We start from the raw sequence: 18,944 nt of genomic DNA on the forward strand, positions 1-18,944 counted from the left end.
GGACTACCCTTCGGTCAAGATTGTCCTTAGATCTCCCACACCGGGACTGTAGAACACCTCCCTGTGGTGGCTACATCGACATAGACTTTAGCCTGTCTTGTCCTGGCATCTGTCTGATGCTGGGCTGACCCTTTTGGTTCCTCCGTCTGCCCTTCTGCTCCCCCACTCCGGGTGGACACGGGACGACGTCGCTCGGGTGCCGATCGAACAAGGTTTTGCCGACCCTTCTGCCCGTGCTACTGGTCTGCGCCTGATCACATTGGGTTTTCTCCCGCTTGCCCAGGCGATTCGCTCCCAGCCGTGCGTTATCCAGGATCTGTTTTCGGACTTACGGTTCTTACCTGGGGTTCTGTGGGAAGCTGGGCATTCCCCCACTCTGCTTTTCTCTCCCCATGGTTCTGTCTTTCTCCAGTCCGGCCTGGACCTGGGACTCTGTTACTTGAAGTGTCAAGTGTCGGCGCTGTCTTCCTCTTCCAGCGTTCCCTGGCCCTCTTGGGCCTGTCAGGACCTTCTTCCACGGAGTGGCTCTTTGGTTCCTCTGTACCATTCCCCGGTACCGCCCTGGGAACTACATTCTGAGCTCTTGGCGCTCCAATCTTTCCCTTGGAGCCGTTACATAAGTTCTACCTACTCCTTCTGTCCTGTACAGTTGTGTTTCTGTTGCCATCGTGTCTCTGACGGGTGTCTGAATGGCGGCCCTTCTTGTTCCGAGCCTTCTGTCCTTCCCCAGGACAGGGCTGTTCTCCATCCCGTCCTTTCCTTCCTTCCTGAATGTGGTATCTGCCTTCATCTCAACGAGGCTGTCGTCCTCCCCTTCCCAACTCCGGGAACGGAGACTTCACCGATTGGACGTTTTTGGGGCCTTTCAGTTTTACTTGGAGGTCTCCGACTCTGGTCGATGCTCGGTCTCTTGTGTTGCCAGGAGGTCCGCACAAAGGTTTGACGGCCTCCAGGGTGTTTTTTTTCCTCCGCTTCATCATAATGGCTATTACTGAGATTACCGCACTAAGGGCAGGGTTCTGCTTTTGGTGTCACCGTTCGTTTCACCAGAGCGGTCGGTGCCTCCCAGGCCGGAGGCATTGGGCTTCGGCCATGCAACTGTGCAAGGCGGCCACCGGTCTTCCTTGCACGCCTTACCAAGTTCTACAGGGTGCATACTCGGGCTTCAGCGGATGCTGCCTTGGGCCACCTGGGTTTGCAGGCGGCGGTTCCTGGATGCCTTCAAGTGCTTCTCCTTGGAGCTGTGGTCCCTCCTCTCTTGGACTGCTCTCGAACGTCCCAAGGTCTCCTGTGTCCCCCAAGGAAAATGGGCGAGAAAACGAGATTTTTGTATAACTTACCAGTAAAATCTCTTTCTCGCTCTTCCTTGGGGGACACAGCACCCACCCATTCATTGTTTTATTCTCCACGGTTTCCGGATTTTGTTTACCCTGTTGGGTAGTTGGCTTGTTGGTTCCACTTGTTGGGCATTGCCTTTTTTCACTACTTGGACACGCAACTGGCAGTCTCTCTCTCCAGGCTGAGGGTATAGCTGTGGAGGAGGGGCTTAACAGTTTTCACTTAGTGTCACGCCTCCTAAGGAGCTGAGCTATACCCAAGGTCTCCTGTGTCCCCCAAGGAAGAGCGAGAAAGAGATTTTACTGGTAAGTTATACAAAAATCTAGTTTTTTCGGCCTTATGTACTATGTTACAATATTATGTTCTATTGTCAGACAGTGTGGGTGCCAGCTTTATACCCGTAGTTTAGATTTGATTATTTTCTATTTTTCCGTTTACATAGCCATGTTTATTGCAGGACAAGTTTTACTTTCTAATGGCACCATTTAATATTGCATATGATGTAGTGTGAAAAATTCCAAATGGGATGGAAAAAACGCAATTCAACAACAATTTTATGGGTTTCGTTTTTATGGCGTTCCCTGCGCAGTAAAACTGACTTGTTACATTCATTCTCTTGGTCAATAAGATTGCAACAATACCACATTTTTATAGTGTTTTAACGCTTCCAGCCCGATAATGTAACCGTCTGCATCCGTTATGAACGGATCTGGTTGTATTATCTTTAAAATAGCCATGACGGATCATCATCATCATTGAAAGTCAATGGGGGACGGATCAGTTTTCTGTTGTGTCCGAGAAAACGGATCCGTCCCCATTGACATACATTGTTTGCCATGACGTCCGTCTTGCTCTGCACCACATCGCGGACAGCGGAATGGAATGCATTCTGGTGTACTCTGTTTCGTTCAGTTCAGTTTTGTCCCCATTGACAATGAATGGGGACAAAACAGAAGCCTATGATGGATCTCAATAGCGGAAAGGGAAACCGCAGATGTGAAAGTAGTTGGGTTGCATCGGGTATCAAATTATCGATACCCAATCTATACTCTTGTACCGGTATCGATTCAATACCGGGATTTGCCTTTTACCGATACTAGGCTGCGCTACTGTACAGCCTAGTTTTAGAGAACATGGCGCGCGCTGCTGTCAGCGCGCGCCATGTTCTCAGCAGCACAGTGGAGAAGAAAGCAGTCTCTCCCTCCCCCCTGTACCGCTGCCACCAATGACAAATGAGAGGGAAAGAGGAGGGGAGGGGCTGTTGCCACTGCGCCACCAATGAAGATGACTATACCATTATGCCGGCTATGAGATTCTGCTGCCGTCACCCGACCTCCTATGTCAGGGAGCTGCGATCCGCGGCAATTAACCCCTGTATTTGTATTAAACGTTCGTTATCCTTATTGGTGGCGCAGTGCGCCCCCGCCTTCCCCACCCCCCGTATTAAAAAACATTGGTGGCGCAGTGCACCCATCTCCCACCCCAGTATAAAAACATTGGTGGCGCAGTGTGCCCCCCAAACCCCCCCCCCAATATTAAAGTCATTGGTGACGCAGTGCACCTTCCCAACCCACCCCGTATTAAATCATTGGGGCCACCCTCCCCTCTCCTCATTGGTAGCAGTGGCAGTTCCAATTGGAGCCCCAGCAGTGTAATCGCAGGGCTCCGATCGGTTACCATGGCAGCCGGGACGCTACTGAAGCCCTGGCTGCCATGGTAATCTCCCTGCTGCTGTGTGCACAAAGCACAGGGCAGCAGGGACAGTGTGAAGTACTATTCACCCTAATGGAGCTCTAGTAGGGTGAATAGGACAAGGGATGAAAAGATCCCAGGTTCTAGCACCTAAGGGGGGAAATGGATATTAAATAAAAAGTAAAAAAAAAATGTATTGGATTGAATGTATTTAACAGTTGCGGGGCCCGATGTATTCGAGTAGAGTCACTGCACCGGGCCCCGCCATGAGTGTCTCTGCCTCCTCCCTCCACACTGATGCATCTGATGGGGGATCTGTAGATGACACTTATGGGGATCTGTGGATGACATAAGTGTCATCCACAGAGCCCCATAAGTGTCATCCACAGAGCCCCATAAATGTCATCCACAGATCCCCCATCAGTGTCATCCACAGATCCCCCATCAGTGTCATCCACAGATCCCCCATCAGTGTCATCCACAGATCCCCCATCAGTGTCATCCACAGATCCCCCATCAGTGTCATCCACAGATCCCCCATCAGTGTCATCCACAGATCCCCCATCAGTGTCATCCACAGATCCCCCATCAGTGTCATCCACAGATCCCCCATCAGTGTCATCCACAGATCCCCCATCAGTGTCATCCACAGATCCCCCATCAGTGTCATCCACAGATCCCCCATCAGTGTCATCCACAGATCCCCCATCAGTGTCATCCACAGATCCCCCATCAGTGTCATCCACAGATCCCCCATCAGTGTCATCCACAGATCCCCCATCAGTGTCATCCACAGATCCCCCATCAGTGTCATCCACAGATCCCCCATCAGTGTCATCCACAGATCCCCCATCAGTGTCATCCACAGATCCCCCATCAGTGTAATCCACAGATCCCCCATCAGTGTAATCCACAGATCCCCCATCAGTGTAATCCACAGATCCCCCATCAGTGTAATCCACAGATCCCCCATCAGTGTAATCCACAGATCCCCCATCAGCGTAATCCACAGATCCCCCATCAGCGTAATCCACAGATCCCCCATCAGCGTAATCCACAGATCCCCCATCAGTGTCTCATCCACAGATCCCCCATCAGTGTCTCATCCACAGATCCCCCATTAGTGTCTCATCCACAGATCCCCCATCAGTGTCTCATCCACAGATCCCCCATCAGTGTCTCATCCACAGATCCTCCATCAGTGTCTCATCCACAGATCCCCCATCAGTGTCTCATCCACAGATCCCCCATCAGTGTCTCATCCACAGATCCCCCATCAGTGTCTCATCCACAGATCCCCCATCAGTGTCTCATCCACAGATCCCCCATCAGTGTCTCATCCACAGATCCCCCATCAGTGTCTCATCCACAGATCCCCCATCAGTGTCTCATCCACAGATCCCCCATCAGTGTCTCATCCACAGATCCCCCATCAGTGTCTCATCCACAGATCCCCCATCAGTGTCTCATCCACAGATCCCCCATCAGTGTCTCATCCACAGATCCCCCATCAGTGTCTCATCCACAGATCCCCCATCAGTGTCTCATCCACAGATCCCCCATCAGTGTCTCATCCACAGATCCCCCATCAGTGTCTCATCCACAGATCCCCCATCAGTGTCTCATCCACAGATCCCCCATCAGTGTCTCATCCACAGATCCCCCATCAGTGTCTCATCCACTGATCCCCCATCAGTGTCTCATCCACTGATCCCCCATCAGTGTCTCATCCACTGATCCCCCATCAGTGTCTCATCCACTGATCCCCCATCAGTGTCTCATCCACTGATCCCCCATCAGTGTCTCATCCACTGATCCCCCATCAGTGTCTCATTCACAGATCCCCCCCATAACAGAGCGTCATCCACAGATCCCCCCTTAACAGAGCGTCATCCACTGATCCCCCCCCATAACAGAGCGTCATCCACTGATCCCCCCCATAACAGAGCGTCATCCACTGATCCCCCCCATAACAGAGCGTCATCCACTGATCCCCCCCCCATAACAGAGCGTCATCCACTGATCCCCCCCCATAACAGAGCGTCATCCACTGATCCCCCCCCATAACAGAGCGTCATCCACTGATCCCCCCCATAACAGAGCGTCATCCACTGATCCCCCCCATAACAGAGCGTCATCCACTGATCCCCCCCCATAACAGAGCGTCATCCACTGATCCCCCCCCATAACAGAGCGTCATCCACTGATCCCCCCCCATAACAGAGCGTCATCCACTGATCCCCCCCATAACAGAGCGTCATCCACTGATCCCCCCCATAACAGTGCGTCATCCACAGATCCCTCCATAACAGTGCGTCATCCACAGATCCCTCATAACAGTGCGGCATCCACAGACCAGCATTAGTTCTTATTTTCCTCCTCAAAAACCTAGGTGCGTCTTATAAAGCGAAAAATATGGTATATACAACATTTTTCTAATGTTTGTTCTGTACATTACCACACTGAATTTTGAACAAAACAATTCAGATGCAGTTGAAGTTCAGACTTTCAGCTTTAATTCAGTGGGTTGAACAAAATGATTGCATAAAAATGTGAGGAACTAAAGCATTTTTTAAACTCAATCCCTTCATTTCGGGGGCTCAAAAGTAATTGGACAAATTCAATAATTGTAAATGAAATGTTTAATTTCTAATATTTGGTTGAAACCATTTGTTGGCTGAAGTCTTGAACTCATGGACATCACCAGACGCTGTGTTTCCTCCTTTTTAATGCTCTGCCGGGCCTTTACTGCAGCGGTTTTCAGTTTCTGTTTTTGTGGGCCTTTCTGTCTGAAGTTTAGTCTTTAACAAGTGAAATGCTCTATTGGGTTCATATCAGGGGACCGACTTGGCCATTCAGGAATATTCCACTTCTTTGCTTTAATAAACTCCTGGGTTGCTTTGGCTTTATGTTTTGGGTCATTGTCCATCTGTATTATGAAACGCTGACCAGTCAGTTTGGCTGCATTTGGCTGGATTTGAGTGCACAGTCTCTGAAAACCCCAGAATTCATCCGGCTGTTTCTGTCCTGTCACATCATCAATAAACACTAGGGACCCAGTGCCACTGGCAGCCATGCATGCCCAAGCCATCACACTGCCTCCGCCATGTTTTAGAGATGATGTGGTATGCTTTGGATCATGAGCTGTACCATGCCTTCGCCATACTTTTTTCTTTCCATCATTCTGGTAGAGGTTGATCTTGGTTTCATCTGTCCAAAGAATCTTCTTCCATGTTCTTCCGTGCAGTGAACCCTCTGTATTTACTTTCATGCAGTCTTCTCTTTATGGTAGATTTGGATATTGATACGCCTATATTCTGGAGAGTGTTGTTCACTTGGTTGGCTGTTGTGAAGGGGTTTCTCTTCACCATGGTAATTATTCTGCGATCATCCACCACTTTTGTCTTCCATGGGTGTCCAGGTCTTTTTGCATTGTTGAGGTCACCAGTGCTTGCTTTCTTTCTTTCTCAGGATGTACCAAACTGTAGATTTTACCACTCCTAATAGTGTAGCAAATTCTCGGATGGGTTTTTTCTTTTTTCGCAGATGAAGGATGGCTTGTTTCACCTGCATGGAGAGCTCCTTTGACCGCATCTTTACTTCTCAGCAAAATCTTCAAAATGAAAGCACCACACCTCAAATCAACTCCAGGCCTTTTATGTGCTTAATTAAAAATGAAATAATGAAGGAATTGCCCACACCTGCCCATGAAACAGCCTTTGAGTCAATTTTCCAATTACTTTTGGTCCCTTTGAAAACAGGATCTCACATGTAAAGGAGCTGAAACTCCAATTTTATGTGGATACACTGAAATGAAAGCTAAAAGCTAAAAGTCTGGACTTTATGCCCATGTCCGATACATAACTATAACTTGAATATGTTTTAGTAAACAGGTAATTAAAAAAAATTGTGTCAGTGTCCAAATATATATGGACCTAACTGTATGTTTATATGGAAAAGAAACAGGTTCAGCTTTCATGGTCTCCATTATAGGACATCAGCCAGGTGCAAATTAGCCTGCACACTGCATTTTGGAGGGAGTGAGGGTGTGGGAGACAAATGGATATATAAATGTACCATTATATATAGACATCTCTTGTATTTACTTTTCACCATTTGGATTGCAATATGATTGTAAGGCTACATTCACACGTCAGTATTTTTCTATAATCCGATTTTCTGTCCGTTTTTTGCGGATCTGTTGTTCCTGAAAATGTTTCCGTATGTCATCCGTATGTCATCCGTTTTTTGCGGATCCGCAAAAAACGGAAACATGTATAGATTTCAATAAGCAAATAAAGTTGTTTGGATTTCTTTAAAAAAAAATAAAAAAATTAAAGTGTAATTTCCAGGAACGGATTCCGTATAAAACGGATGACATACGGAATGACATCCGTATGTCATCCGTTTTTTGCGGATCCATTGACTTTGTATTGTACCAGGATCCGATTTTTCAGGAAAAGAATAGGACATGTTTTATATTTAAACGGACATGCGGAACGGAACAACGGAAACGGACAGCACACATTGTGTTGTCCGTTTTTTTCCAGGACCCATTGAAAATGAATGGGTCCAGATCTGGTCCAGATCTGTTCCAGAAAAAACGGAACAGATCAGGAAAGAAAAAACGGACGTGTGAATGGACCCTTAAATAGTTTTTATTTATTTATTGTAATGCTTAAAGTACAATTACTGTTTTGCTGTTTTTTGTTTTTGTTTTTTTACTGATGATAAATTTCTCTTTTCTTTAGTAAAAGCACATTGGTGCGACTTCTGTTCCGCTTTTATGAGCCTCAGAAAGGAAACATATATGTCGCTGGCCAGAATATTCAGAATGTCAGTCTGGAGAGCTTGAGAAAAGCCATTGGTGTAGTTCCTCAGGTACTAAATACATTTAGACCTTACCAAAAGCACAGTTTTATTGGAGAGGTCGTGTCCAATATTTAAAGGGAACCTGTCATCAACTTTATGCTGACCTCACTGAGGGCAGCATAAAATAGTGACAGAAATGCTGATCTCAGCGATGTGTCACTCATGAGCTAAAAGTAAGTGGTTGCCGAGAACCAGCATCATAATCATTGCAGACTGGGCCTGGAAAAGTCAAATCTACTTGAGAACAGTCATGGTTATTCATAATCTCCCGCACTCTCACCCATCTGCCGATGATTGGCAAGGTAGAAGCCTGCCAATCATCAGCAGGTGGGCAGGGAGAACAGGAATTTATGAATAACCATGACTCTTCTCAGGTGGCCGTGACTCTTTTCCAGGCCCAGTCTGCAATGATTGTGATGTTGGTTCTTGGCAACCACTTACTTTTATATGACAGACCGCTAAAATCAACTCACCTGTCTCTACTTTATACTGCAGTTAGTATGGGCAGCTTAAAGTTGATGACAGGTTCCCTATGGCTATATAACCATGATAGTGATATTTGTGACCACTCCATTCCTAAAATCATATTCATAAGCTTACAGAAAAGCAGTAAATTGTCCATGTATATTGTACACTGTGGCCTGAATGCGGAATAATTTTCAGTGTTTTTTTGCCTGTAGGATGCTGTACTATTTCATAACACATTGTATTACAATTTGCTTTATGGAAATATGAATGCTTCACCAGAAGAAGTGTATCAGGTGGCAAAATTGGCTGGACTTCATGATGCCATCCTCCGTATGCCTAATGGGTACAATACTCAAGTAGGGGAACGAGGACTTAAACTGTCAGGTAATGCCACAAGGAATCTACACATTTATGTTATATTGTACACTATCATCCTTTTTTAAGGAGTTCTTGCCACAGACTGCTGACTACAGATTTCAGACTACATGTATATTTAAAGAGCTTTTCCGGAACTTTAGTCTCAGTGACATCGGGACATGTCACTTGAAGGGAAAAGAGTTGCAGTACCATTCATGGCCACTAACCAGTAGGGCCGTGTCTGTTCCAGTGCACCATGGCTCTTTCAGCTTGTGGCAGTGAGGACAGCTCAGGCGGCCCCCACCCCTTCCCACCGCCTTCCAGGTGGGGTCTATAGCTAATCCACCACTGACTCCAGAGCCATGTTGGAGTACATATGCATGCATAGCTCAAATAGCAGAAAATTCTGGCATAGATGGTTAGTTAGTATGCACTACCCCCTCTCCACTCTGGCTCGTAGAAGGTAGTCCTAAACAAGAGACTGCCCTCAGGGCCATGTCTGTTCCAGTGCACCATGGCTCTTTCAGCTTGTGGAGAAGAGGAGAGAAAAAAGGAGGGGGGGTTAATCTCTATTCTTCCCAAGGGAAGTTTTGAGAGTTTCCAGCGGGGCGCCAGAGGAAGGATTTGAAAACTGTGTTTGTATTTGGATATACAGACACAGTATATGTTGGATATACAAAGAGATGTTATATATTTCAGTATTTTTGATATTGTAGGGATATTAGGCAGCCAGGGGTAAACAAACCATCAGGGGAGGTCCCCTAATGGAGAGGATATAGGCACAGAAGGTAGAGCAAAACGTTTTTTTACCCCTATGCACGGCGCCACCATCCCTTGGATCAGCAATATATACAGAAGATAAAAGTAATTTGTTTTTTCAGATAAATTCAGAGTTTTTTTGTGTGTTTAAAATTCAAATTACAAGTTACTGGCATATATATTCTCATCGGTTCAGGTAGTGGTTATGATGTCATGTAAAATATATATTAGATATACTATATATATTAAAAATGCTGTATATATTAAAAACAATTTTCACTCACTTCACCCAGGAGGTACCGGATGGGATAATCACAAAACACCCACCGGATCACCTCCTGCGCCTGGGTCGCCTATAAGATCCCACGGAATGACAGCAGTCCAGTCGAGCTTCTTGTCAATCGACTTTTATTCAAACCACAGGGTAGGGTGAAGGTATCTTGCTCTACGCGTTTCGGGGTATACAGGACCCCTTCATCAGGAGCATATCATATGCTCCTGATGAAGGGGTCCTGTATACCCCGAAACGCGTAGAGCAAGATACCTTCACCCTACCCTGTGGTTTGAATAAAAGTCGATTGACAAGAAGCTCGACTGGACTGCTGTCATTCCGTGGGATCTTATAGGCGACCCAGGCGCAGGAGGTGATCCGGTGGGTGTTTTGTGATTATCCCATCCGGTACCTCCTGGGTGAAGTGAGTGAAAATTGAAAATTGTTTTTAATATATACAGCATTTTTAATATATATAGTATATCTAATATATATTTTACATGACATCATAACCACTACCTGAACCGATGAGAATATATATGCCAGTAACTTGTAATTTGAATTTTAAACACACAAAAAAACTCTGAATTTATCTGAAAAAACAAATTACTTTTATCTTCTGTATATATTGCTGATCCAAGGGATGGTGGCGCCGTGCATAGGGGTAAAAAAACGTTTTGCTCTACCTTCTGTGCCTCTTTCAGCTTGTGGCAGTGAGGACAGCTGTCCGCCTCTTTTGCCCATTGAAAATAATTGGGTGCTCACCCGTTCAGCACAATTGTGGAATGGATGTGGACCCATTTTGCGGACGTGTGAATGGACCCTCAGAATCTATTTGCATCCTCCATGTAATAACCATTCTTTTAATATAACTATGTTGTACCATCCCTCTGTTATCCCTTCTAAAAGTTTACAATTAATTGGCAACTCAGGGTTACAAGCTGGGGGGTGACGCTGCAAGGTTTAACACAATCCAATGAGTAGTGCCAGTGTCTGACACTGCAGGGACCCTCCCCCTTTTAGTGCAGGCTGCTGGCGATTCATTCATCAACGTCTAGTCAGAATAATAAAGGAACGGCACAACATAGAGTCCTAAGAATACATGCCCCAGAAGCATTACTGCATGGGGACACAAGTAGATACTAAAACAGACTGGTCAGGAGAGGTGACAATGCATTATACGTAAAACCATAGGCGTATGACTGGAAAGTAGAATCTGACAATGGTCCTCTTGTGCAGGTGGGGAGAAGCAGCGGGTAGCAATTGCCAGAGCAATGTTGAAGAACCCACCCATTATTCTTTATGATGAAGCCACTTCTTCCTTGGATTCCATTACAGAGGAGGTACATTTGGCTTTCTTTTATTACTATAATTCATTATCCAGAAGTGACATTTTGTATTCTCATTCACAATAGGTCACACAGTCTTTGTTGCATCTTTTTCTAGCTGCATTTGAGGTTTTGTTGTACAGATATTGTTTGCATTGTCTTTTTTCTACAAGGAGCACATCAAAATTTGGAAAAACTTTGAGCTAACATCTATCCATGGTTTCATTTTTTTTTTTTTTTTTAAAAAAAGCTGTCAGGTGAAGAGCTTCAACAAGGTTTCTTTAAAAAAAAAAAAAAGAGAGGGCGGTCAGAGAGGCATGCAAATACACAGAAGAAGTTCTACTCACTTAACCAGTGCTCCGGCGCCTCCTGGGTCCCCACTGGTCTCTACCTCCTGGTCCAGGAAATGACTAGTTAGCCAGGCACTGCCTACAAAGGTGACACGCCTCAGTCAGTGATTGGCTGTGCAGTCATTTCCTGTGTGTCCAGAGGGACCAGGAAGTAGGAAACGGCAGGTGATTGGTGAAGTATGACTTTTTTTGCTTATTTTTATGCTTCTCATTACTGGCTTGTCAACCCCTTTAATGGTGAATCCATCCACATTACCTTATGAGAGGACTTGGAGCTGACCTTAAAAGCCATGTTAGGTTTAAGGTGGGAAGTCTGAGGAATGTGAGCTTTTGGTCAGCCATCTTGGTAGCTTCACAGTTGAAGAGAATTTTTTACACAGAGAAGCCATGATAGCTCCAGTTACTACCAGGCATTACCTTCAGCCATTTCCACACGGCATAGCGTTTGCTTCTTCTATCGATGGGGTTGCTCTTCTTCAGGTATTGTCTCTGCATCTAAATACACACTCGGCATATGTTTACCTCGCAGGATATTGGTGGCTTTCTGAATAGAAATAAATTAGATTTAAAGCCGTGTAAAACATCTGGTTACTGTAGTCACACATCAGAGGTTTTAAAATAATGAAACACGTGACAGATACTTTTCGCTGTGTTTTTCCTTACAGCTGTCACTCATCCGCTAATTTGATAAGTGTCACAGCGCCTTTGGTTGATTTGATTTCTCTAAGGAAAGGAAATTTCACTCTTATAAAATTAACTCTTCGCTATCTGGACTATGCTCCTTTTTATTAATTAACTTGCACTTCCACCCAACCATTGTACCTCACCGAGTCATACTCACATGGGTCCAAGAAGCAGACACAGGATGCTGTATGCAGGTTCTGGCTTTAATGTCCCTGAGCATTTGAAGGGGGGGGGGGGGGGGGGGGAAGGGGGTGGTATTAACAAAACAAAAAAAAGGTCGCTGTTGAATATCTATGATCAATGATGTAATGACAAAGTAAATTAAAGAAAAAGCAAGCAAAGCAACTTTTTTGACCCACTCCATACCAGCTCAGCAGACACAAAAGCTCAACTTGTAGATCCTGCATAGTGACCCAGGTCTCTGCTTCTAAGGGCTTATGCACACATAAAGGGGGAAAAAAAATTATATTTCTGTGGGAAGGGTTACAGTTTAAAAATTGTCTATATTGATTGTCTGTACAGCATTGGATTGTAGTTTTACTGGCATTTTACTGTGGAGTCCCTGTGGATAGAAATACATGGCAGGAAGAACAATAATAAAATACTGATACGACTTTGTTATAAGTCGCCTAATGATACAAGTTTGTTATAAGTCCACAGAAAATCTACTACTAAGGCCCCTTGCACATGGCCATTGATCAGTCGTTCCATGCATTGGGGAACGCAATTTGCGGTCCTTAATGCACAAGCAACATCCATTCGGATTCCGCAGACATTCAACTTTAATGGGTCTGTAGTCCGTCCGCAGCGCAAAAAAGTAGTGCATGCACGCACGGACAGAAACCCCACAGAAGCACTCCGTAGTGCTCTTCTGTATACATAACAGTCAGTGTTGAGCAAGTCTCCACAGTTATGCAAACAGAAGACAGAGGAGCGATGCTAAGGCTCAAAGTGGGCCACTTTACAGCTATTTTTCTAATAGAAATGTACGATTTCAGTAATTAAAGTATATTACAAAAATGTTTAGTATCACTGCCCCTATACATTACACAAATAAAAAAAAAAGAATGACAGTCACACTTTAATATAGTCTAGGGGTGCGCAGTTTGACTGATTTGAGGTCTACATTGTCAAATTGGACTAGTTCAAAGAGGGGGGGCTATAAAGTACTCCTATCGACAGTATATACCATCAGTACCTGATAGATTGAGTTCCACCTCAGAATCTTCCATCTATCAGAAAAATGGGGATCTCCAGCTCCTTTGTTCAATAGTCCAGAGAAGAACCAAGGTGTCCGTGCATGAACACAGCTATCCCCATTGTAGTTTATGGAAGTTATGGCAACAAATGCGCGTTACATGAGCTGTCATGAAAATAACCATACACATGTGCAGCCACCTCTCCATGTTCCCTCCTTCTCTGTGGAGGGGCAGGGGGCTTTTTTGTGTCTGCTTTTTATTTTTCAGACTGGTTTATTTCCCAGTCTTACACTAGTTAATGTAGGGTGTGATGTTATTGTGTACCTGTTCATTCGGCGTACATTGCCCTGTGGCAAGTTTGCACCATGGAATTGATCATCCTCTGTTCCTGTACCACTTGCTTAAAGGCTGTACACCTTCTGGGGCAATTTTTTGTGATTGAATTTTACTCATTTTGGGCTAAAATCATTTTTTCAATTGGTCTTTTTTATATATATATATATATATATATATATATATATATATATATATATATATTGATCTATTCTGTCCTGTTTTTCTAGCTGTGAGAGTCCTTTTTACTTTCACCTTATTTCTAAATTGTTGAAAGGTGAAACACTTCTTTAAGCCACATTCTTATCAGTAAGAAGGAACAGATTCTGCTACTAGGTAAACTTAAGGCTGCACAAAGACAGTGGTTCCAAATTTTCAGTAAAGAACAATTTAAAAAAATTATTTTTAGCTCAAAATTAGTACAATGCAATAATAATAAAATAAAAAAAAGATTGCCCCCAAAGGTGTCTATAGTCTTTAAAAATATTTAATATTTTGTTTCCATTCCAGTGCAAAAATAAACTATTCCTTCTAAACTTTCACCATTGATGTGTTTACACCCTACAGAATATTCTCAGCTCAATGCGTGATATCGTGAAGCACAGGACATCAGTGTTCATTGCTCATCGGCTGTCCACCATAGTTGATGCAGACGAAATTATTGTACTGGACAAGGTTAGTTTATTACATATGTAGTGACTGCTAATACCGAAATATCATATACCCATTATTCTGCCCACTTTTATGTATCACATGTTTGTAATATGATAAGTTTGTACTCACATTGGTTGCGGGAAAGCTGGAGGGAGCCATATTGATGAATACACATGTTGCCCGGCTTTTGCACATACTGAGAACAACTAAGGATTTGCTCATTTTAACAACTTTTTAGGTGAGGATAGTCTTACATCTACTTTCCACCATAGACCTACATAGAATATCTATAGTATATGCCATTAATGTCTGATAGGTGGCACTCTACAACTTTGGGGACCCCACATATCAGAAGATCTGGAGTTCTTTGACCCTCTTCTTGCCTGGCAAGGCTGCTGCAACATGCAGTCACAACATGAATGGAGAGGCATACATGCTTCAGTAACTCCCATAGTAATTCCTCACCGTTCCTCTGCCTGGATGAGAAGTGCACCTCACAAGGCAAAACAGCAGTCAGGATACCCCCTTCTCCTGATCGATGGGAACCACCTATTAGACATTTATGGTGCATCCTGTGGAAATGCTATAAATGTTTATAGTGGGAAAACTCTTATGCAAACTACTGACAAATGAAGCCCTGTGCCACTAGACGAGCATGTGCATTATTTTAGATTGGATTCTATAGCTAAGTTGGGTTCATTTTCCTGGCTGGTGCTTGGACTGGACAGTTGGCCATGTTAAAGGGGTATTCCGGCGATATCAGGTTTTCTCCTATGGATAGGGGATACCTATTGGATCTGTGGAGGTCTGACCACTGGACCTCCAGCAGCTGGTTCAGCATGCGGTGTGCTGCTCCATTCATTCTCTATGGGACTGCCGAATTTGCCTCTGGCAGTCCCATAACAAATGAATGGAGCAGCACATTCCATTCTTAACCAGTCACCCCATTGATTTTATGGGAAACCCACGGGGCATGGGCTTCCTGTACTCTTGATCGGTGATGGTCCCAGTGGTTGAACCCTCACCGATCTAATAGTTATCCTCTATCCACAGCTTAAGGGGATAACCTTATTTAAATGGAATACCCCTTTAAGCTCTGTAGTAGTGAACCTAGGATACATTGTACAATAAAAGACAAAACAGTTTCATGACCCCATTTTATAAGCATATGTACTACACCCTCCTAGCAACAATGGGTTAATTGGTGTACAGATGCCTCTTCCTACTTCCAATCTGTTTAGTGGCCATTTTTGCTCACTGGTAGCCAAATATTTCATGAAGCAGATGCACTGGCTCAGATCTGCTTGTGTTTTTATGAGCAAAGCTGTGGCTCTTCGGAAAGACAAATGGCTCTTTGTTTTTTAACCCCGATGTGGTCAATGACTAGTGATCATGTAACCATACTGTAGTTTAGGGGTTGACAACTCTACTTAATGTAGCAGCATACAACCTGAATCCTGTGCGTTGTAGTCCATTCTACCACAGAACCTAGCATGCCTAAGCCTTGGTGAGGCACAGTCGTACAATGTGCACCATAGTAGCAGTAGTATAGAGGAGAATCTCAGAGGAAACACTTGCGCTCCTCAACTGTAGGGACCCCTGGAGCCAGTGACCATATCAGTGGGCTGCCATGAACAGATAGAAAGTATGTCCATTACTATCTGTTTATTTGACCCATGGCCTGTTATATGTGATCACCTGACCGTTACGTAGCTAAAATGGAACCATATTGTATTTTACAGGATGTCCAAGCCACTGTGCATGAGCTGCTGTATTCTCGGTCATCTACAGTATTGTAATATATGTAAAATCATTCATTACAGTGGATGCTTTATTATAAATCTATTACGTCCAGCCAGCATCAGCATTATTGTGATTTATGCCTGTAATAATAAGAGGGAGAGTGCCGGAGGTGGTCACATATTTATGTCTAACTTTGTTAGAATCCTTCATATTTACCATATGGATATGTGTAACCACTGACTAGTTATGATCATACTGGAATCATGCCGCTCCTCAGCCCAACGCAGTCAGCTCCGCTTTCTCGTCTACGTATGGATTGCGTCCTGGAGCCTTTTTCTTTCTCCAGGGTTACATTGAGGCGAGGCTTCGGTGCAGAGACAGGTGATCCAGTGATCAGTGTCTAGCATATGCAAGATTGCATCTCTCTTCTATCTGTGAGTTCAGTGCAGCTAGTTTTAGATTCACTGCCCTGCTGCTCTACATGGTTCCCCGCTGGCATGGCATTCACATTTGCCCTATAAGAAGACAACGCGATCGGACACTGGCGCTCACAACAACACTGAGGAATTTCACTCTACACCCCCGACAAGCCTATCGTAGGAATGCAGGAAATGTCACGTCCTCTATAGATCGCATTTTATCACCATTAGTTTTAGAAACGAATATTAGCAGTCTGACCGCTAGATAAATGACTCGACCTACAGATTAAATTAAAAAGGAAAGGTTTGTGCTAAACATTGTTAGCAGAGGGTTTGAGTGGTATTTTAGCAAATGTGAGCATGGCATAAGACGATTTTACCTCTATTCTTCATTCTTGTTTTTTGATGGGATATTGCATGGTTTACTTGATGCTCTTCATCCTTACCTACTGTATGTAGAAATTTGATATATGTAATGCCAAATTAAGCACATAAAGGTGTAAAAATATGTCTATTACAGCCTAATTAAATGATGATGAAACAAGACAGCTTTGTGTCAGGTTGACGCGTTTCGGCATGTAGTCTTAGTCATAACCTAAGATTTTCACACCTTTACATGCTGGATTTGGCATTATATATGGACTTTCCTTGCTCTATGAATACGGATGTTTGTGCCTGAAAAAAGGGTGAGCTGAAATGCTTTTCTGACTGTGTTGCTTTAGAAATGTGACATCTCATTTTTGTGACTGCAGCACTGAAGCTAGCACTTCTTCCTACTGAGGAGTCTGATCCTGCAGTATGCCTCTGTTCATGTTTCAGACTTTGTATAGAATGACCCCGTCTCATCAATCACTTGTGTGTGCTCTTCTTGGCAGGGTAAAGTAGCGGAACGAGGTACACATTTTGGACTCCTGGAAAATCCTGGAAGCTTGTATTCAGAACTTTGGCACACACAGGGCAGCAGGGTCCTGAACAGTACCAACGGTCAGAAGACTGAGAAGAGTAGTCAGCTGTCATCCAAAGAGGAGGAAAGGAGGAAGCTACAAGAAGAGATCATCAATAGTGTTAAAGGATGTGGCAACTGCTCCTGCTGAGGGTCACTGCCGCTAGGTGGAGGACTCGCAAAGGGGCTTATGGTCCAAATCTAGAAATGCCGATTTAATAATTGACTTCTATTCCATATCCTGGTTGTGCAATTTTCTAATCGTTCTTTGCGCAGAGATCCTCTGGAGTTTTTTCTTTACATCATCTTCTAAAATTATTTTAAAATGTTTCTTCCAGTTTACCCATTACCATGGAGTGAACCGGGTACAGCTCAACTCATTTTGTGTAATTCTGCGTCAATTTATAAATAGTCGATCTGATCAGACATGCCATCCCATCTGTGGGCATCATGTTTTTAAAGCTGGAGGATATATTAATATCTTCTCAATCCAGTGGTGCTCACAGAGAGGTCAATATATTCAATATGCCAGAACTGCTTTAAAGAAAATAATGTAATTTAACTTAAAAGGTGTTTTTCACCTTGACCTATCTTCCAGATTGGTCCTCAGTATCAGATCAGTTGTGGTCAGACACCTGGCACCCCCACACATCAACTATTTGTGGTAGCCACTGGTGCCAGAAACATAACAATGGATGGAATCAGAAGTAGAAGGCTCCATCCACTGTGTAGTGACCAAGCTGATGTACTCCAGAGCAGCTTCCATATGTTTCTGGCACCAGCGGCTTATGCAAACAGCTGATGAGTGGGGTGGAAGACCTCTTTAGTGTCTGTGCAGGAGATTTGATATACTATGAATTAGTCAGTATATCATTTTGGACCTAAAGACTACATAATGTTAAAATGTGGACATTCATTTTAAGGTAACGAGTCCAGCGTATCCATGTTGGACAGATGTACAGTAATAATCACTGGTATTCTGTAAATGGGTTTCCTCAAGCAATTAAAGCCTGTATTTTTTCATAAAAAGAACTATTTGAAGATCTCTGAAAAAGTACTTTCCTGTTTATTCACTTGCAAAGATTTATGGACCCACAAAGTCCTTTTTAATGAGTTTGCCAATTCTGTTGGATATCTTCTCTGATCATGTGTGTCAAGCTTCTTAAGCACAGTTTTCTTTGTATTTAAGGAAGTACATCTCCTTAGTCCTGAAAGCACATGCATTTATTTTGCAGCATTTGAAGTATATTGAATATTTTCATGTCTTCTTATCATATTGTAGCCGAAGGGCCTGAGTTTAAAGGGTTTTCCAGCCTTTTTCTAAGTGATGGCTTATCCTAGCTGATCAGTGATGGGGGTCCCTCCCTTACAGTGTTGACAATGCTCCAGCTCTGACTTCTGGCAACAAAGCTACATCGAATTGCTGATCGATCAGCGGGGTGCCGGATCCCTGCCAATCAGCTAGTGATAGTATATCCTGAGGATAGATCATCACTCAAAAAAGGCTGGACAACCTTTTTAATTAAAGGTCTAC

General features: G+C 44.0%; 1 protein-coding gene across 2 annotated transcripts in view; it reads left to right on the forward strand.

Annotated features, from left to right (window-relative positions):
* ABCB7 (ATP binding cassette subfamily B member 7) overlaps positions 1 to 18,455 on the forward strand; it is a 173,412-nt gene extending 154,957 nt beyond the window's left edge. For both annotated transcript variants that reach the window (XM_040406048.1, XM_040406049.1), the window contains exons 12-16: positions 7,782 to 7,911; positions 8,583 to 8,754; positions 10,997 to 11,100; positions 14,219 to 14,326; positions 17,343 to 18,455. In XM_040406048.1, the coding sequence (XP_040261982.1) occupies positions 7,782 to 7,911; positions 8,583 to 8,754; positions 10,997 to 11,100; positions 14,219 to 14,326; positions 17,343 to 17,561 (733 nt within the window). In that variant the 3' untranslated portion in view covers positions 17,562 to 18,455. The remainder of the gene's footprint in view (positions 1 to 7,781; positions 7,912 to 8,582; positions 8,755 to 10,996; positions 11,101 to 14,218; positions 14,327 to 17,342) is intronic.
* Positions 18,456 to 18,944: the final 489 nt, after the last annotated feature.

This window comes from Bufo bufo, chromosome 8, assembly GCF_905171765.1.
Source record: "Bufo bufo chromosome 8, aBufBuf1.1, whole genome shotgun sequence".
Lineage (NCBI taxonomy): Eukaryota > Metazoa > Chordata > Amphibia > Anura > Bufonidae > Bufo > Bufo bufo.